This window comes from Notolepis coatsorum (genome assembly GCF_963971535.1).
Source record: "Notolepis coatsorum genome assembly, chromosome: 17".
Classification (NCBI taxonomy): Eukaryota; Metazoa; Chordata; class Actinopteri; order Aulopiformes; family Paralepididae; genus Notolepis; species Notolepis coatsorum.
In genome coordinates, this window is record NC_140181.1 from 103,144,191 (window position 1) to 103,163,988 (window position 19,798).

The 19,798-nt window shown below is 44.2% G+C and overlaps 1 protein-coding gene across 1 annotated transcript in view; it reads right to left on the reverse strand.

Moving 5' to 3' along the window:
- LOC311244407 (protein bicaudal D homolog 2) overlaps positions 1-19,798 on the reverse strand; it is a 62,233-nt gene that overhangs the window by 8,395 nt on the left and 34,040 nt on the right. Inside the window, exons 7-8 of the mRNA XM_084333897.1 lie at positions 15,215-15,394; positions 3,221-3,372 (exon numbers count right to left, since the gene is read on the reverse strand). Coding sequence (XP_084190023.1) covers positions 3,221-3,372; positions 15,215-15,394 — 332 coding nt within the window. The remainder of the gene's footprint in view (positions 1-3,220; positions 3,373-15,214; positions 15,395-19,798) is intronic.

Here is a 19,798-nt window from a genome sequence, read left to right on the forward strand (position 1 = left end):
TGACGAAGATAATCCCAGGAACAAATGCAGTTACTCTAGCTGTCCACACCATGGCGCCAGAACACATACTTATTAGCAAGCAGCCTTTGCAACTGCACTCCGAGCCAGTAGAGATAATCATATGACGGAGCACAGCGGTCTGTGGAGAGCCTCTAATGCACCTCCGTGAAGATTTGTTCTACGAGTAAACAACCCAAGTCAACTCCTCACATCCTCTACTACGGCAGCACTTTCCTTGAGACAAATTTAGAACCAAAACAAACAAAAAAGAAATAAAAACAAGAATCCACGTCACCCAACGGACTGGTGGCCCCTCGACACACACCCATGCTGGCTGTCTCACACAATAAACAGACAGCCTATGTCGCCGCCACCGTAGTCATGCAGGACCCCCACGTGAGGAGAGGCCTAAGCCCTGAGCAGGTTAATGAAGCAGGGAATGTTGTGATCAGCAGGCCCTGACCCCCGTCTCACACACAGGCGGGGAGAGAAGAGCTTTAGCCAGGTCAAGAGATCACAAACATGCATGCACACGCACACATTATGGTCACGCACACAGTCATGCACACAGACACACGTACGCACGTACGCACACATAAACACACACTACAGTGTTAGGCTTTCTTCGCTGAGGTGAGCCAACCTGGCGGGACCAGTGTGTCCCCTGGCCCTCCCCTGTCCCCTGTGACCACAGGGCAGAGCATGTGGCGTCTAAGCTGCACGTGGAGCCAGAGATTGTCCCCGGCAGAGGCCTAAGAGGGACGGTAAGCTCATTAAGACAAGCGGGCAACAGACGCGCCTGTAACCAACGGCGACGACAGCGGGTGTGGAGAGCAGCGGCTACAGTACGTGGCAACGGCCCGGCGGGATATACTGATGAGTCAGTGTGAGTTCAGACACAAAGACCCCGTCACACCACCACACACAAGCTCCGGTCTCTGTCTTACTACCATAATGATGTAAATAATTACAGAAATAAATCAAATGATTGAACTATTTTATCACACTTTTTTACTCCCGTCTATTATATTTTATTATTTTTAGTATTTCCTATTTTTAAACTGAATCAAACCACACTTTTTTACTCTGTCTATTCTTTTTTATAATTTTTTATTACGGAATGAAACCGTAAAAACAGAGAGGCCTATTGGGATGTTAGATCCTAATGTGAAAAAGTGTTTTTTACTGCTGTGAAGCACTCTGAACTGCAATTTCTGTATGAAAAGTGCTATACAAGTAAAGTTTATTATTAATAATCTTGATTATAGATTTTGATGGTAAAAAGAAAAGGGGGGGGGGAGTTTTTGGGTGCATTTCTGTGCAGTAGAGACAGGGTTACATTTAAGACTTTTAATACCACTTAGAGCAACATTTTACACCAATTTCACAACCATACTAGCAAAAAAAGCACTTGCGCGCCAATTCAAATTCTCACATGTTCCATACAAGCTCTCGCCAGACGCGCACCAAGCTCACGGTAAACCCACAAAAAACTAAAAAGACTTGAATACAAAAACATTTAATATATTTAATATTATTTCATCTCCTGAGACCCCCCCCCCCCCCAAGGGAATTATGAGAATTATGAATTTAATACTTTTTTAAAACCCTGCAGATACCCTGTAATTGCATAAATAAATGTATATAATAACTGTGATTCTTTCTTTTTTTGTGAATTTCCGTGCAGTAGAGAGAGTGACAAAACATAGGGCAGAGAGAAAGGATGACGTGCAGCAAAGACAGGATTCAAACCTACGACGTCATTGATTTACATGATACGAGTCACCGGGACGCTCTGCATTGATGAGCAAAATTCAATCATGGATCTCGTAAATCCAGTTTTATGGGTTTTGGGTTATTTTTCCTGGCATTACCGCTGGTAACTGAAGTAAATTCAGTTGACCTTTGAAGTGAACACTTAAGAGATATTACGCAGCGAACTGGCATCATAATAATCAAAACCACAATGTACAGCATCCAGAATCCTTTGATAAGCAAAATGTTAGCCCTAATAATGGTGATCAGACGGAGTCGTGAAGCCCCTGGTGATACCCAACCCTACTTACTAACATGACCACTCTTTATAATAGAGCTGGGCATTTTGGGCTTCAAATGATTATGAAAACAAGATAATCGACTTTTAGCCAAGTCTTGTTTTTCAGCCAGGTCATGTTTTTCAGCTAGGTCGTGTTTTTAAGCCAGGTCATGTTTTTGAGCTAAGTCATGTTTTTAAGCTAGGTCATGTTTTTCAGTTAAGTCATGTTTTTCAGTTAAGTCATGTTTTTCAGCTAGGTCGTGTTTTTAAGCTAGGTCATGTTTTTCAGCTAGGTCGTGTTTTTAAGCTAAGTCATGTTTTTAATCTCGTTATTTCATGCCATGCGTTGAGTGCCAACGACGAGAAATGTCGTTATTTAATCGTTATTTTTTTTTATTAGCGATTTCCATAAATTTGTCATCAATCTAGCCTCACGTTACCATTGGGGATCTCTCTGAGCTCGAACAGGGAAAATACCGCCCCCTATCGTCTCTCCGGATGGTATTGCACCCATTGGATTGGACTGAATGAAATGGATGGGGGGAAAAAATCCGGAATCCACATTTTACTTATCAGGCATGTAACCCGAGCCGATTGCATTCATTGCCGAGCCGCAGAACAGCGTGGAATATGTGTTTCCTGTACCCAGCGTTGGATCAATAAACGCGATCGATATTTGGAATGGCGATCAGGAATTGGAATAATCTTTTTGGAGAACATCTGATCTGAGGTAAGGAATCTATTTTACCAGTCTTGGGATAATCAGAGCTCTTTTCACCTATATCTCAGCGTGTCCCATATGTGTGTGTGTGCGTGCGTGTGTGTGTGCTGATCAGGAAATGGATAATCGATTTTTCAGCCCGCTTCTCTAGCGTGCATAAGTACACATATACTATCGATAATCTAGCGTTTATTTGAAAACGATTCATAAATAGGCAGAAAAATTGACTGCAAACAAGTCATTGATAAGCGATGGGCGTATTAGACACAGCCATAAGCCATAATTTAAGATATAGTTTATGCGTTCGCAAATGTGCTCGCCCTCCCATTGACTACAGCGCTGGCACTCAAGCGCTAAATCATGCGCCCCCTGCTGGCACTCAAAGTGTTAAGCCAGGTCGTGTTTTTAAGCTAGGTCGTGTTTTTAATAATACTGCATCCGTCTGTGATGTGGACGACACTTACCGGCTGGCGAACATGACGCGGAGCGAGGAGAAGGTGGCGGCGTCCTCCTTCAGCGCCTTCAGCTCGTTCCTCAGCTTCATCATGGTCTCGGACACCATGCTCTTCTCCGTCTCATACTTGGTCTTCAGGTTGGACAGAGCCAACTCTGCAGTCTGACGAGGACACCATGAATAAACAAGATTATTATTATTATAATTTTTTTGTCTTTCTATAATTTCCTCCCGTCCCCAATTTTAGTCGTTATGCCAATTCCCTTCCTGGTCGTTGCACGCATTGCCCCACTGTCGGTCTGGGGAGGGTGTAGACTATCACGTGCCTCCTCCGATACATGCAGAGTCGCCAGCCGCTTCTTTTAACCCGACAGCGCGGAGTTTCACTGGGTTCACGCTATCTCCCCCAGATCCCCTCCCTGCAGGCGCCCAGAACGACCAGTAGGAGTCGTTGTTTGACCCCACCGGCTTCCCACCCGCGAACACTGACATTGTGTTCATATTGAATTGAATTGAATACTTTATTTTGACACAAATCGTAGGACAAAAAAACATTTTAAAAGACAAGACAATAACAGTGTCAACAACGCTGGTCAAAAATGGATAAAACACAATAAAGCCAAGGCTTGTTTCCATTGTGGTCCATACATGGAACATAAAAAGGCACAGAAACACAAATGGACATGTACACTAGACAGGATACATCCTAAAAATGTGTATAAAAACACCTAACCTGACAACTCATACAGTTAACTAATGTTAAAAGAAAATCCGCAAACCCTTAAAAGCAACTCATGATAAAAGAAATGAAAGCCAAGTTATGATAAAAGAGATAAAAAACATTTTAAGACCAATTTGAGTTGCTGCTGAGCCATGTTTTTAGGGCGGATTTAAATCAGGGAGGGGAGTTCAGGAGTTTTATGAATGTTGGCAGGGCATTCCACATTACCGTAGCCGAGTAAAAAAATGCATCTTTCCCCATGCATGTCCTGACTCTCGGCGGAACCAGGTCCGTGGGGCTTCCTCTTGTGGCGTGTTTGTGGACATCTCCTACTTTATTAAAATAATTTACTAGGTACTTGGGGACTGTTTCTTTCAGTACTTTAAAAACCAGTAGCATTTTAAGCTGGTGTACCCTTTCTTCAACCCTAAGCCATCCCAGACTGCTAAAGTGGGCTGGCGTTAGGTGAGTCCTAAAGTGAAGGTTGTGCAGGAGTCTCACTAGTTTGTTTTGGGAGGTCTGGAGCTTTGTCTTAATTTGTTTTGATATGTTGCTGTACCATGAAGTGCAAGCATAGTCAAAGTGACATTGGATGAGGGCTCCAGCTAGGGTCCTCAGAGCGTTTCTATTTATGAATGAGGAAATTCTAAATAAAAATTTGGTTTTTTGATTGACCTTAGTAATAACTTTTTGTGCCATTTTTTTATTAGAAAGTTTGTTATTTAAAATAAAGCCCAGGTAGGTGACCTCCTCTTTATCCTCAATAACGTTTTCACCTACTCTAATTTTAAAACCCTGGGATTTCTTTAGGTTGGCGTTTGACCCAGAGTATAGCCTCTGTTTTTCCCAGATGTAGAGACAATTTATTGTCACTGAGCCAAGAGCAGATCTTTTTCATTTCACTGCTCAGGACACTTTCCACTTTAGACTTATCCCTGTCAGAGACCAGGAGTGCAGAGTCGTCAGCAAACAGGAACAGGTTGCAATCGCATGCCGATTTCATGTCATTAATATATATTAAAAACAGTTGAGGCCCCAAAATGCTTCCTTGGGGGACCCCACATGTCACTGGAAGGGACGAGGACAAGGTGCCATTGATGTCTACCACCTGTTCTCTTCCCTCCAGGTAGGACTTGACCCATTTGGCTGACTTGCTATCAAAGCCTATCGCTCTCAATTTTTCTAGTAGGATGGAGTGGTTGACCGTGTCAAACGCCTTTTGCAGGTCCAACATTACCATCCCGCAGTAGTTCCCCTTGTCCATCTCCCGTTTTATATAATCGGTCAGGTACAGTAAACGGGTGTCAGTGGAGTGTGATTTTCTGAAACCTGATTGGAACTGGTACAGTAGTCTATGTTCCGTCAGGTAGTTGTCTATCTGCTCATATACCAGCCTCTCAATTACCTTTGATATGGAACAAAGGATAGAAACGGGGCGGTAGTTACCTGGATCTAGTTTGTTTCCTTTTTTAAATAGAGTTACCCTAGCAAGCTTGAGTTCTTGCGGGATGTGACCCTGATTGATGGAGAGGTTGGTGATATGGGCTACAATGGGAGCTATGATGGAAGCAGAGTCTCTGAGAAATCTGGTGGGAATATTGTCATGGCCTGTGGCTTTTGTTGGCTGCAGCATACTGAGCTTTTTCATAACCTCTTCAGTAGTTACTTCAGTCAATTTAAAATCATTTTCACGTACACGTTCCTTATAAAAGGCCTGGATGTGCTTCATAGGGACGACTGACCAAGCCGGAGGTACCGCCGACGGCTGGATTCTCTGCGAGTGTTTAGACCTCTACGCTACCCAGCCACCCATAAACACTAGATTCTAATAAGAGGTAGCCGTGGCCTAGTAGTTCCAGAACAAACTGAACAGAGTACATACCAGGCCTGTGACAGTGAGACTAAATATACTCTGGCACTGCTCACCCTTTATGAAGGAACGAGTCGAGCCTGAAAACTAACAAACAACAAGTCTTTATATTTTATAAATAGTATCCGTTGAGGCAATGGAGTGGCATGTGTGCAGCGTTAAATGTCTCTCTGCGTGGATCATGTGGACCTGAGAAGAACACTGTGGCTCTGTTCACACTGCAGATGAAAGGGGAGCCAAATCTGATGTCTTTGCTCATCTGTAACTCAGGTTTGGTGTGAACTCACGAGGAGATGGCTGGAATACTTCTTGGAGGTCATAATGCTAGAGCTTTCTACAGCGAGGTTGAATAGAGCCCAGGCGGGGACGGTCGAGATGTGGAAGGGAGCTGCACTTATGGTTGGTTGGAAACCTTTTAGGTAGATAGAAAATGGAAATGAAAAAGTGGAAGATACTTGCATGCCGAGATTGGGGAGGGAGGGAGGGAGGAGGGGGGACGAGCTACTGAGGGAGGGGAGGGAGGGGACTCGGGAGGGGGGTTGGTGTACAGTATGACAGGGGGATTTCTTTTTTGATGTTTATTCATATGTGAAGTGAGTAAGGCCATGTCCACACTAAAACGTTTGGTCGTATTTGATCATTTGCATCGTTCTGCCACACGGAACTGCGTTCTGGCAGCCTGAAGACGGTACTTTGTGATACCAGGTCCCAGAGTGCGCAATTCTGAAGACGCCCCCCGTTGCGCCGCCATCTTTACAAGCGATACGCATCTTCTCCTGAACCGATGACGCACACATGACACACATGCATGCTCACACACGCGCTGTGCTCTCTGTCTGAAGCGGAGCGGGGCTCTGCTGTGCTTAATTACACTGATGCAATACACTACACTAACTAGAGATTAGCGTCACATAGCTGGCCTTCTTCGAAAGAGTCGCCTAAGCTTAACCAGTGATAAACTAGGCGTTAGGTCGTTTGCAGGCTGTTCGAGGCGGAAATGGGTGCGTCATGCGATTGGGCGCACATGTCACATGACCAGAAACGTCAGTGGCCAATCAGATCGCACCAGAAACGTCAGTGGCCAATCAGATCGCAGAATGCGGAACTGGAAATCCGTTGGTAAAAAACTAGACGCAAACCGGACGGCACAACAACACTAGTGTTGTCCTTCTCTTCTTCTGTTTTTATTGGCGGTAGGTAGGCGCAGGTAGGTGCAAACTGCGCATGCTCTATTCTTTTGGTGTTTTTTCTAAAAAGAAAGGAAATTGAGTGTCTGTATGTCAACTTGCAAATAAAAAATTTGATAAAAAAAGATTTGGTGTGAACAGCACTAATCACATGGAATCTGATCTTTTCAATTCTGATTTGGGGCCACTTTCATAATGTGGTTCCTAAATCAGACGCAGGTCTTTTTTTGCAACGCAGCCTCTCAGTCTGAACAGTCATGTGACTTTCAGGCCACTTTTTCCACATCACCCTTGACATTTGTCACAATCTTTACGACGTCCATCTTCTTTATTGTTTTGCACACGCGGGTCAGTTCAGGAGCGCGGCCGGTTCAGACTGAAATCTGATATCAGCCACATTAAAAAAAAAAAATTATAATAATGTGAACAGCCAAACAAAAAATACAAATGTGATCCAGAGCAATAAATCAGAATTGAGAGCACTATAGGGGTTGCAGTCTGAACGCAGCCTGAGATCAAGAGATCTAGAGGGCACAGTGAGAGACCCAGACATCAGACTTTAGGAGTTAACCTGTGTGAACTCAGCCAATCAGATTAAAGAGAGAGAGAGAGAGAGAAAGAGAGAGAGAGAGAGAGAGAGAGGAGATAGAGAGAGGAAAAGATAAAGAGAGAGAGAGAGAGAAAGAGAGAGTGAGATAGAGAGCGAGAGCGAGAGAGAGCATGTAAAAAGGGAGAGTGACAGTAAAGAGGTTGACAGGAGCAGGTCACACGGTGCTGGAGGCAGAGAGAAAGGAGGGGTGAGGGATGTGTAGAGGCTGGGTTAGGGTTAGGGTGCCAAGAGGAAAAGTTTTGCCGCAACTAACATAGCTGGAAACCATTCAGAAATGAAAAAAATTAAATGCAGACGGTAACAAAGCAAAGCTGATAACTCCAACAGAGAAAATAACTGAATTTATTGTGCAGGACGACCAGCCCCTTTCTGTTGTTGAAAATGTAGGTTTCCGACGCTTAACCTCGCTTCATGTTGCCAAACCGACATTTAATCTCCGACGCGGCTATCCCAAATAAGTACAATGCTGCGGTTCTTTTTCAAATGTAGCTAGGGATGCCGCGATCGATCGGCCAGCAATCGGTATCGGCCGATAATCAGTATAAATATGAGATCGGTGAATTCCGATAATGCTTTATTTTCGCCGATCGTGAAAACCGATCGAAGACGCTCGGAAAACATGATCCAATTCTCAGCGGAGTTCTCACTCGCTGACTTCTCTCTCAGGCACACAGCTGCTGCTGCAGCGCACTGCCCCTCCCCCTCACAGACCCCTCCCCCTCCCAGACCTGTCATGTCAACAAGCTCCGGCAATAGTCTGCATGAGCAGCTCCGTTAGCTAGGTAACTAACGTTAGCTCACTGTTTAAACGAAATGACCCAGTACACTAAATAGTTCACTTTAGTTTAATACATGATGCATTGTCTAACGGTATCTAGCTGGCTAGCTACTGATAGCTCCTGATATCAACAAGCTCCGGCAATAGTCTGCATGAGCAGCTCCGTTAGCTAGGTAACTAACGTTAGCTCACTGTTTAAACAAAATGACCCAGTAAACTAAATAGTTCACTTTAGTTTATTACATGATGCATTGTCTAACGGTATCTACAGATAGCTACAGATAGCTCCTGATATCAATGTCTTATAACATAATTGACATTATTCGTTTTTGCAGCTGTTGGCTAATTAGCTCTCATGCTTCATAACAACACTGCGAACATCTTATACGTTTCAGACCCTGTTAGTCAAGTTGAACTATCGCTCTGACTGGGGACGCTGAGGGCATGCTGAATGTGATTTGACCAAAGCAGAGTATATACACAGACAGTGGAGCTGTTTGCAGATAGCGAGCATTTTGACTTGTTGCGTGGTGGCGATGTCTCGCAGATAATACAACTACAAGTATAATTATATAATATATATATATTTTATAAAAATTCTTTTTAAAAAAATTTAAAAAATATTAGAATTATAAAACCAAAAAACGATCGGTATCGGCAGTGTATCGGCCGATATGGCTCATAGATGATCGGTATCGGTGGGAAGAAACGTGATCGGGGCATCCCTAAATGTAGCCAAGAGTAAAGACCATAACCCTATCAAAACAGCAGTCAAGATGTATATTTTCAGCACTACGTTTCAATGATTTAAATCTCTGCGCATTGCACCGGGAGGACAGGACGCCGCCATGAAATCGCTGTAGTCTTATTCACTTATTAACTAAAAGATTTGAACAAAATAAAAAGCAGCAGCACTATTGCATAAGTGAGTAATGTATGCCATGTATTTATTCTTTGAGAATAGGATTTGTTTCACAGTTTTAGCATGATGTTTTATAGATGGCTAGCCCCTTTCGTGACTGCGGTGTGCAAGCCTGGGGCTCTAGTGACCGCAGTCACTCTCAGGTGTGCCGCGACCAGTTTAAAAAGAAACTACCAAGCGTGATCGGGGGGCTGGGGGTGGGTCAAAAATATCTCAGATATGAATTCATCTTTGTTTGATCAAGAGTAACCTTTTATATTATTATTTTTTTTTTTTCAAGTGAAGATTGGTGAAAGTTAGGTTTGCACTTAAATCCCAATAGGGACATTCATCTTGGTTTGATAATCTTTTTTTGTCAAAATAAATAAAAATGTTTTGCTCTCAAGAGAAAAATCGATAAAAATCGTAAATCGGATTTAAAAAAGAATAACCAGGGATTTTATTTTTAGGCCATATCGCCCAGCCGAGACTATCACATGCTTCCTCCGACACATGTGTAGCCAGCCCACTGCTTCTTTTCACCTGGCAGCGCGGACTCTCACTGGGAGAGTGTAACGTGTGGAAGGTCACACTACCTCTCCCAGATCCTCCCCTTGCTATGCAGGCGCCCCAACCGAACTGTAGGAGTCGCTGTTTACAACGACCAGGACCCACCCACGCCGGGTTCCCACCCGCTAACACTGCCAATTGTGTCAGTATGGACGGCCGACCAAGCCGGAGGCACCACAGCCGGATTCGATCCCACTGGCTCTGTGGTGGTAGACAGACGCTTAGTCCGCTGCGCTACCCGGCCGCACCTATATTCATATTTCAAATGGCATGTGTCCGGATTGCAAAATCCAGTACTGTATCTACAAAAAACCCTGTAAATCATCTGCCCTTTATTACCGTAATTCCTCTAATAGTAACCGGGTCTCAAATACAAGCCGGGTCTCTATTAATGGCCGGGTGCGCTCTTGAGCTAAGCAATTATAAGCCGGCCTCCTAATACAAGCCGGGTTACTAATATACTGAGCTGCATACTGAGCTAGTTACTTGATTTCACTTTGAAAACGTTGAAATGACCAGTGACCACCTGTAATTGCACTGTTTACTATTTCATACAGTACTTGGTTTCAATAAATGAACCCAGTACATTTTACTGGGTTCAAACTGACACAAAATGTTGATTTATTCATTATGATCCGTTTGAACATTTGAAATATAGGCCTCCCTCTTATACAGGCCTCCTCCTAATACAAGCCTGGTACCCGCTACAGTTGAAACAAATACAAGCCGGGGTTACTATTAGAGGAATTACGGTAATTTGCTTAGATTTTTTGTACACCTGATCTCAAAAAGGTGCTGAATGAGCTCAGTGGCAATTATTCACATGTGATCAATGTTAGCATGATGTTATTCACTGTCAAATATTAAATTAATATGGTTTATTACAATTTACTCAAGCCTAGTAACAGACACTATTCTTGACACTGGGAATACATTCCCTGAGATCCATAGATATCCATAGATACCAAGAGCATGCAAATGGGCCTTGTAGAAGTGGAGCAATCCTCCATTTACTTAGGTATGTATTTTTAGGCGCATTTTCTGAAGATATGGCTAGGGCTTAAGAGGTTAAAAGAGTTCCTATTGACCTTGGAGGATTATAGTGTGTGAGGTCACCGACAGGTCAGACACACACTCTGGAAAAACACAATGATTACATAAATCATTCCACTTCCTCTGTATAATGACACCTCTTCACTTGATCGAGCCGAGGCTGGGAGCACATCAAAAGGAGCCGTTTGAAGCTCAAACGAAGAGATCAAAGAGACCGAATGTGGCTGAGCTTTAACCCTTTCACTGCCACACTACAGAAGGTTAACCCTTTACTATCACACTACCGACAGTTTAACCTTCTGTAGTGTGGCAGTGAAAGGGTTAACCTGCTATTGTGTGGCAGTGAAAGGGTTAAAATTATGTGTATTGTCGCAGTGAAAGGGTTAACCGTTTGGTAGTGCGGCAGTGAAAGGGTTAACGGCAAACGTGTCCGTCAGTCTGCACACGAGTCTAAACTACGAGTTAAAAGAACGCACTGAGTGAGTCCCAGCAGGGGGTCGAGGGGTCATCGTTCTGCTGTGAGGTCATCAAAACGCGCCAACCTGCTGCATCTCGAGAGCTCAGCCGCATCGGCATTCCTCCGGGCAAGGGTGTAAAAAGTACCCAGAAATTATACTTAAGTGAAAGTATGGGTACCGTCTCAAAATCGTACTCAAGTAAAAGTCAGAGTATCTGGCTAAAAACACACTTGAGTAAAAGTACTAAAGTACTAAAAAGTTAAAGTAAAAACTTTTTTTTCTGACCGTCTATTCTTCTGATAGCAGGTGTTTAATCAAAGATCCCCGATTTCTAGTCTTGCACAAGGACCAATCAGCATGGGTATCGGCGGGGTAAATTTTCCATGGATGGGGATTTGATTGGCTGTTTTTAAATAAAGTGCAGCCGCAGGATTAATAACGTTAACGTTAGTTCGGCCAGAGAAACAAATATACTAATTAAAATAGTTGGACCTGCGAGATTTGTACTTTGTAGGCAGAGCATGTGAGCGGCGCGGCGCGGCGCGGGGAGTGGAGCGGGTGGTTTTGAAGTGAGCGGCGGAGTGGGTTTTAAAATGAGTCTGCGCAACTTCCGGAGCGAGAGCTCTCCTCCGCTCCAAGCCGCTCCGGGCCGCTCACACAGAAACTGATGTAATATACATGTAGTACAATGCCAAAGCAACAGGTGGCGATGTACAAACATGAAGGCCATTTTCAACCAATGAGAAGGGTGAACAGTCACTCACATCCTGCTAAGTCCAAAGTAGAATCCGCCATCTTTAAATCACCGGGTGACTGAACGCAACATTTATTTTCAGTGAGAAACAAAGTCCAAAAAAAAAAAAAAAAAATTATACATTCACTGTGTTCTGCCTCATTTATTGATGAAACAAAACCATCAACACAATGTACCACCAAGAGCGGAGAGTTTATGTCTCTCAAAAAGCGAGAGACTGTTGTTGTTGTTGTTAGCTTACATGCTAACGTGAATAGGATCGACCATAGCATTGTGGCTAGGCTAGCTACCATATCTTATTATTTCCTCGACTTCCCTGGAGTCAGGCTTATATTATTACTGTTAGTCTGCCACTTAAGACTTATTACATACACACTATGATTATTGTATGGCGATGAGAGCCATTCTATTGCACTGCACTATTTTATTCCAATTCTAGTCTATATTATGCAATTATTATATTATATTATTATCTATTTTTATGATTACTGCATTGTCAATTCTCTGCTCATTTTATGCCCATCTATATTTATGCCAACTTTATGCCTATATTCATAATTATTATTATAATAAACTGTATTTGTAGAGCACCTTTCATACAAGAATTGCATTCTAAAGTGCTTCACAGCAGTGAGGTAAACACAAAATAGCTAAATGAGCATAAAGTTGGCACAATGGGGCGACAGTGGTGGTTAGAGCAGTCATCTGGTAATCCAGAAGTTCCTGGCTCGATTCCCGCTCGTCCCGGGAAGCGTGTCGAAGTGTCCTTGAGCAAGACGCTTAACCCCTAAACTGCTCCCGATGGTCGCCTCCGCCGTCGGTGAGTGAATGTGTGAGTCGGTGAGTGACTGTGTGAGTCGGTGAGTGACTGTGTGAGTCGGTGAGTGACTGTGTGAGTCGGTGTGTGACTGTGTGAGTCGGTGAGTGACTGAGTCGGTGAGTGACTGTGTGAGTCGGTGTGTGACTGTGTGAGTCGGTGAGTGACTGTGTGAGTCGGTGAGTGACTGTGTGAGTCGGTGAGTGACTGTGTGAGTCGGTGTGTGACTGTGTGAGTCGGTGAGTGACTGAGTCGGTGAGTGACTGTGTGAGTCGGTGTGTGACTGTGTGAGTCGGTGAGTGACTGAGTCGGTGAGTGACTGTGTGAGTCGGTGTGAGACTGTGTGAGTCGGTGAGTGACTGAGTCGGTGAGTGACTGTGTGAGTCGGTGAGTGACTGTGAGTCGGTGTGTGAATGTGTGAGTCGGTGAGTGACTGTGTGAGTCGGTGAGTGACTGTGTGAGTCGGTGAGTGACTGTGTGAGTCGGTGAGTGAATGTGTGAGTCGGTGAGTGACTGAGTCGGTGTGTGAATGTGTGAGTCGGTGAGTGACTGAGTCGGTGAGTGACTGTGTGAGTCGGTGAGTGAATGTGTGAGTCGGTGAGTGAATGTGTGAGTCGGTGAGTGACTGAGTGAGTGAATGTGTGAGTCGGTGAGTGAATGTGTGAGTCGGTGAGTGACTGAGTGAGTCGGTGTGTGACTGAGTCGGTGTGTGAATGTGTGAGTCGGTGAGTGACTGAGTCGGTGAGTGACTGTGAGTCGGTGAGTGACTGTGTGAGTCGGTGAGTGACTGTGTGAGTCGGTGAGTGACTGTGTGAGTCGGTGAGTGACTGTGTGAGTCGGTGAGTGACTGTGAGTCGGTGAGTGAATGTGTGAGTCGGTGAGTGACTGAGTCAGTGTGTGAATGTGTGAGTCGTGAGTGAATGTGTGAGTCGGTGAGTGACTGTGTGAGTCGGTGAGTGACTGTGTGAGTCGGTGAGTGACTGTGTGAGTCGGTGTGTGACTGTGTGAGTCGGTGAGTGACTGTGTGAGTCGGTGAGTGACTGTGTGAGTCGGTGTGTGAATGTGAGGAACAAATTGTGAAGCGTTTTGGATAAAAAAAACTGCTAAATAAATGCAGTCCATTTACAATTATAGGACAGGCACAAGATTTCTATTACTGCTGTGAAGCACTTTGGGCTGCGATTCTTGTATGAAAGGTGCTCTACAAAATAACGATGCGGCTGATCTCCTGAGACACGGAGCGCGTTGGGGAGTCACATGTCCTCCTCACAGCAGAACCACAGGAGTAACCCTTTCACTACCACACTACCAAAGGGTTAACCCTTTCACTGTGTCAATACAGAAGGTTAACCCTTTCACTGCCACACAACAAAGATTTAACCCTTTCACAACCACACTACAGAAGGTTAACCCTTTCACTACCACACTAGACGGTACCACACTAGTGGTAGTGAAAGTTTTAACCTTCTGTAGTGTGGTTGTGAAAGGTTAACCTTCTGTAGTGTGGTAGTGAAAGGGTTAACCTTCTGTATTGTCACAGTGAAAGGGTTAACCATTTGGTAGTGTGGTAGTGAAAGGGTTAACCTTCTGCAGTGTGGTAGTGAAAGGTTAACCGTCTGTAGTGTGGTAGTGAAAGGGTTAACCTTCTGTAGTGTGGTAGTGAAAGGGTTAACCTTCTGTAGTGTGGTAGTGAAAGGTTAACCTGCTGTGTGTGGTAGTGAAAGGGTTAAGGTTGAAAATGGGCAATGTGCTCTCTTGAGGTGGTGTGAGCAAAGTGAAGGACAAGCTGTGTGAACAGAATACATTGTGCATCATTGTGTATCATTTTCACTAACTGTGAGCCGACTTGATCTCAATACATGATGGGGGATGTTCATTTGGGCAATTCTGTGAGAGAATGTCAACTACTGCAACAAATGACCAAGAATTGATAAGTGCGTGTACATGATGCAATTGACGTCCTTCCCTGCCCGTTTGTGGTGGATCCTCCTGCCATGAAATCATTGGGAACGATGTGTGTGTGTATGTTCTGTATACCTGCTTGTTAGCCTTCAGGACAGTCCTGAGGGTAGCGATGTGTGTGTGTGTGTGTGTGTGTGTGTGTGTGTGTGTGTGTGTGTGTGTGTGTGTGTGTGTGTGTGTGTGTTCTGTATACCTGCTTGTTAGCCTTTAGGACAGTCCTGAGGGTAGCGATGTGTGTGTGTGTGTGTGTGTGTGTGTGTGTGTGTGTGTGTGTGTGTGTGTGTGTGTGTGTGTGTGTGTGTGTGTGTGTGTGTTCTGTATACCTGCTTGTTAGCCTTCAGCACAGTCCTGAGGGTAGCGATCTGTTCCCTCTTGGTGCTGAGGAGAGACTTGAGCTTCAGCACCTCCTCCAGGAGAGTCTCGGCATCGCGGTCCGACTCCCCGCCGTTGCTCATGGCAGAGCAGGGCAAGGCGCCTCTCTGGCGACACAGGTCCACCGCCACCTGGAGGCGACAGACGGGGGGGAGACAGAAGCGTTACAGGCGGCAGTCTTCTTATGCCTATTCCCAGTGGCTTAGCGATGACATTCCATCCACCCGTGACCTACCAGTCTACTGAAAGTTCTTTTACCAAGTCCAGTGAGCTTACAGAAATTGAGATATTGAATTGAAAACCTTTATTTATCCCCGAGGGGAGATTCAGATGTCCATCACAGCATAACAGCCATTTAAAAACAGTTAATACATAACATACACTTTTAGTACGGCGGCTACGTGGCGTAGTGGGCAAGGCGCTCTCGCCACGAATGCAGAGACGCTGGGCTCGACTGTTCCGAGCCCAGCGCTCCACATTGCTTTCAGTTTAGCTGGTCGTTCATACTAATACACATTGGCCGTATTAGGGGGAGGGAAACTGATGGGTGGGGATCGGGCGTTGTGGACAGCGACTCCTACAGGTCGGTTGGTGCACCTGCGCAGTAGAATCAGGAAGTGTCGGGGGCAGCGTGAGCCTCCCACGCGTTACTCCTCGCCACTGAGAGATCGGGATGCGCAGGTGAAAAGATGCGACTGCTGTTACCTCGAGTACCGGAGGGGACTTGTGCTATGTATGACTTAGTCCACATTGCAGCCGGCTTGTGGGAGGCAAGAAACAGCGTTCGTGACAGGGGAGGGTTGAATTGGATGATACGAAATTGGGATGGGAGAAAATATAGAAAATGGGAGAAAAAGTGGATCAAAAACATACACTTTTAGTATGTGTTAAAAACAAAGATGGACAAATACATAGGGCTAAAAAGAAGAGCTAAAAGTGGTGAAAGAAATCATGATGTTAATTAATTAATTAGTTACAATATATAGAGTCAATGGATAGGAAAAAAAGATAAGTTTATTCTGTGCACAGAGTCTCAGTTGGATACAGAGAGTGAAGTGAGCGGAGCACCAGGATGCTTTCAGCCTTATAGTAAAAGAAATCAAGGTTTTGCAAACAGGAAGAAAAGTCAGGCAGTTCTCATGACAGCGTGGGATGAACACTGATGAGCTGCATGTGAGAGCAGGTAACTGCACCTCCTCCTCCATCAGTCTCAAGTGCGAGATGCTGCTTGAATGCCACAGGGAGCTGGGTTTGCTTCTTCCGCGTACCAGTGATATTCACATTCGGGTGATGCCATTTCAAATGTGTGATAAAGTTCGCAATAAAGTTGAACAATGCTGGCACGTAGCCCCTTTCGTGACTGTGATGCAAGGCTTGCATCACAAGTGTGCATCACAGTCACGAAAGGGGGTAGCCGGCACGTAGCTTTAGTGCGATCCACCTGTCTTTGTCCATTACTGTGGTTAACTGGGAATCCAAAATGATCCCAAACGGGAGACTTGAATGTTGTGGGAGCATCTTCTAACTCTGGCTTGTCAGTTAGTATTGCACCCGCCATACTAAGGCTAATATGCTATGCTGAATTACAGCTCTCGTTCAGCGTGGCTGTGTGGGATGAACAAACAACATCCGGTTAGTTGTGCACATTTTATTAGGGCCGGGGGGATTTAAGTTCAGCAAAAGAAAAGTGCCGTACCGTTGCAATCGTTCGGTGCACAGCGCGTACTGTACCGGAGGACCACATTGAGGCGGTACAGTACGTATTCGCGTACCGTTAGTTACACCACTAGTCTCAACACAGGTGACCCCCGGGGCTGTGTTCTGAGCCCCCTCCTCTACTCGCTTTACACGCATGACTGTGTGGCAAAGCACGACAGCAACACAATCGTCACGTTTGCAGATGACACAGCTGTGGTGGGCCTTTATCTTTATCTGGCTCTCTGCAAACGACGTGGGGAGGTGGAGAACCTGGCGCTGTGGTGCCAGGAGAACAGCCTCTCACTGAATGTCAGCAAAACCAAAAGAACAGATTGTGGATTTTAGGAGGTCTGGGGCAAACGACTACAGCCCCCTTAGCATCTATGGGGCACCGGTTGAGAGAGTGAACAATTTCAAGTACCTCGGAGTCCACATATCTGAGGACTTGACATGGACCACACACAGACAGTGTAGAGAAGAACTGTCTAGGCGTCTAAGGAAGTTTCAAAGTGAGGCATTGCAGGCCCAAGGCTAAGAGAATATAGTCAAAGACGCCACCCAAACAACTGTCTCATGGCCAGTACAGAGAGACTCAAAAGGAGCTTCTATCCCCAGGCCATCAGGATGTTCAATGACCATGCATGCAACACTAACCCATCCATCTACATTCATTGCACACACATCCACATGCTAGGGGTGGGACGATACATCGATCCAGATCGATATATCGATCTATTATCATTCAATGATCAAATAGGATCGATGCAACGTAAAAAGATCAATTCATATTGCGATACTCTTATTTTGAAAATCCCCTGGTGAGCATATCCGCCCGGCCCCAACAACAACAATATCTCCGGCGCGTGTGTAGATGTTACAGCATAGCTCCAGAGTCCGCCTATTTTGCGACCCGAAATAAGTGCCTGTTGTTTTTTTTCCACAACGGGTCAAATGCATCTAACATGCTTTGCATCCTCGCCATTCCTTTATGCGTACGTCGCGTTAAAGACCGAAATTAACGTTACGTTAGCGTAAGCTAACTAAGCTAAGCTGATCAGAGGCATAGAGAGAACAGCAGAGGTCCATTGGGGACTGGGGAAGGGGGGCATTCTCCCTTTCTGTGTGTGTCTGCGTTTGGAAAGAGGGGTTGTAGGTTGCGTGTTGTTAGTTCCAAAGATTTTTACTTAAAGTTTAAAGCTCAATTTAGCTACATTTTTATTTAATTTTTTACATTTCTATAACCTTTATTTACCCAGCAAGTAAGAACAAATTCTATTTTATTTATTGTCAAAAGTATGCATAATGTTGTGTTAATTCCACAACAAGAGATATGTAATGTTAATTACCTGAAATTATTCTGTTTTTTGGGGGGGGAAACCCTGCATATATCGGTATCGGTTGATATCGGTATCGGAAATTAAGAGTTGGACAATATCGGTATATCGGTAAAAAAGCCAATATCGAGCATCCCTAATTGTTTTTCATTTAAATGTCTGGAAGAGCTCAAAAATAAAAATGTCAAATGATATTTCCGTTGCCTTTTTTGAGTTGATCTAAATGTTACTGATTGTGTTAAATGGGCATATAATATCGTCTCATATCGATCGCAGGCACCTGAATCGAATCGAATCGTATCATATCGTGGCAGACTGTAGAATTTCCCCAAGGGAATTAATAAAGTATCTATCTATCGGCAAATATCGTATCGTTGTCCAAATAATCTATGGTATATTGTATCGTATTGTGATGAAACTGGTGATTCCCACCCCTACCACATGCACACACTCACTTTAAACCACCACTTTAGACACTTTAAACACTACACCATATTTGTATCTATTACAAAAAGATTTTCACTACATCCATACCTAATTTCCATTTTGTGTTTGGACTTTATTTTTTTTACTGTATGAAGCACAATCTCAGGAGGCTCATACAGAACCAAGCATTGCACTGTAAAATGTACGTACTTTATATGTGACACTGACAATAAAACAAAACTTGAAACATCTGGCCCCAGCAGAACCCAAGATGTTTTGTTATGAGAGAATTGGTCGTTAAAGTGGTTCCAGACAAAACATGCAGTCTGTACGCTAGAGAATCTATGCCAGTAAGCTGGTTTATTGTAAATGGACTTTGGAGTAAAGGAATATTCATTCAAACCTTTATTTATACTCGTGAAAGCACTTTTACAGTGATGACGAGTTAACAAAGAACACAAATATCACAACAGTTATGAATTACAATTACAATTATTACAATGATGGATTAAAAACAATTACATGATTCAGTACATAGGTCAAGTGCAATGCCTTTAAACTCCATGACTGACATGACATATGATATTACACTAGGAATGTGAGAGGGTGCACATTATGAACATATGAGGGTGAACATGTATATTTAGTTACCTCTGTAACTAAAATAATCTATAATTATATAATTTCTCATATTCAGATGTAATTTTATTGCCTATATTCATGTCTTTCTACTATCACCCTGCCTGTAAACCTGTACCTCCCCTCCCCCCTGCTGCTATGACGGCTGAATTTCCCCAAGGGGATCAATAAAGGAATATCTTATCTTATTACTTCCCCTCACCATGTTTTCATGCATTCCTTTATGACCGCATGCATGTTAAATGATATGGCCAAACTATTTTACATTCCCCAGGAAAATTTGTATCTTATCAGCCACTTTGGTCGGCCAAAAACAATTGCTAGCGGAAACTCTGCTTCCTGTGTGTACGACCCACTTCCTGTGTAATGTCGCCATGTTTGATCATCATCCGCAGCAGGGGTTCTGCTATATGCATGATATACGTTAATGCTACCATA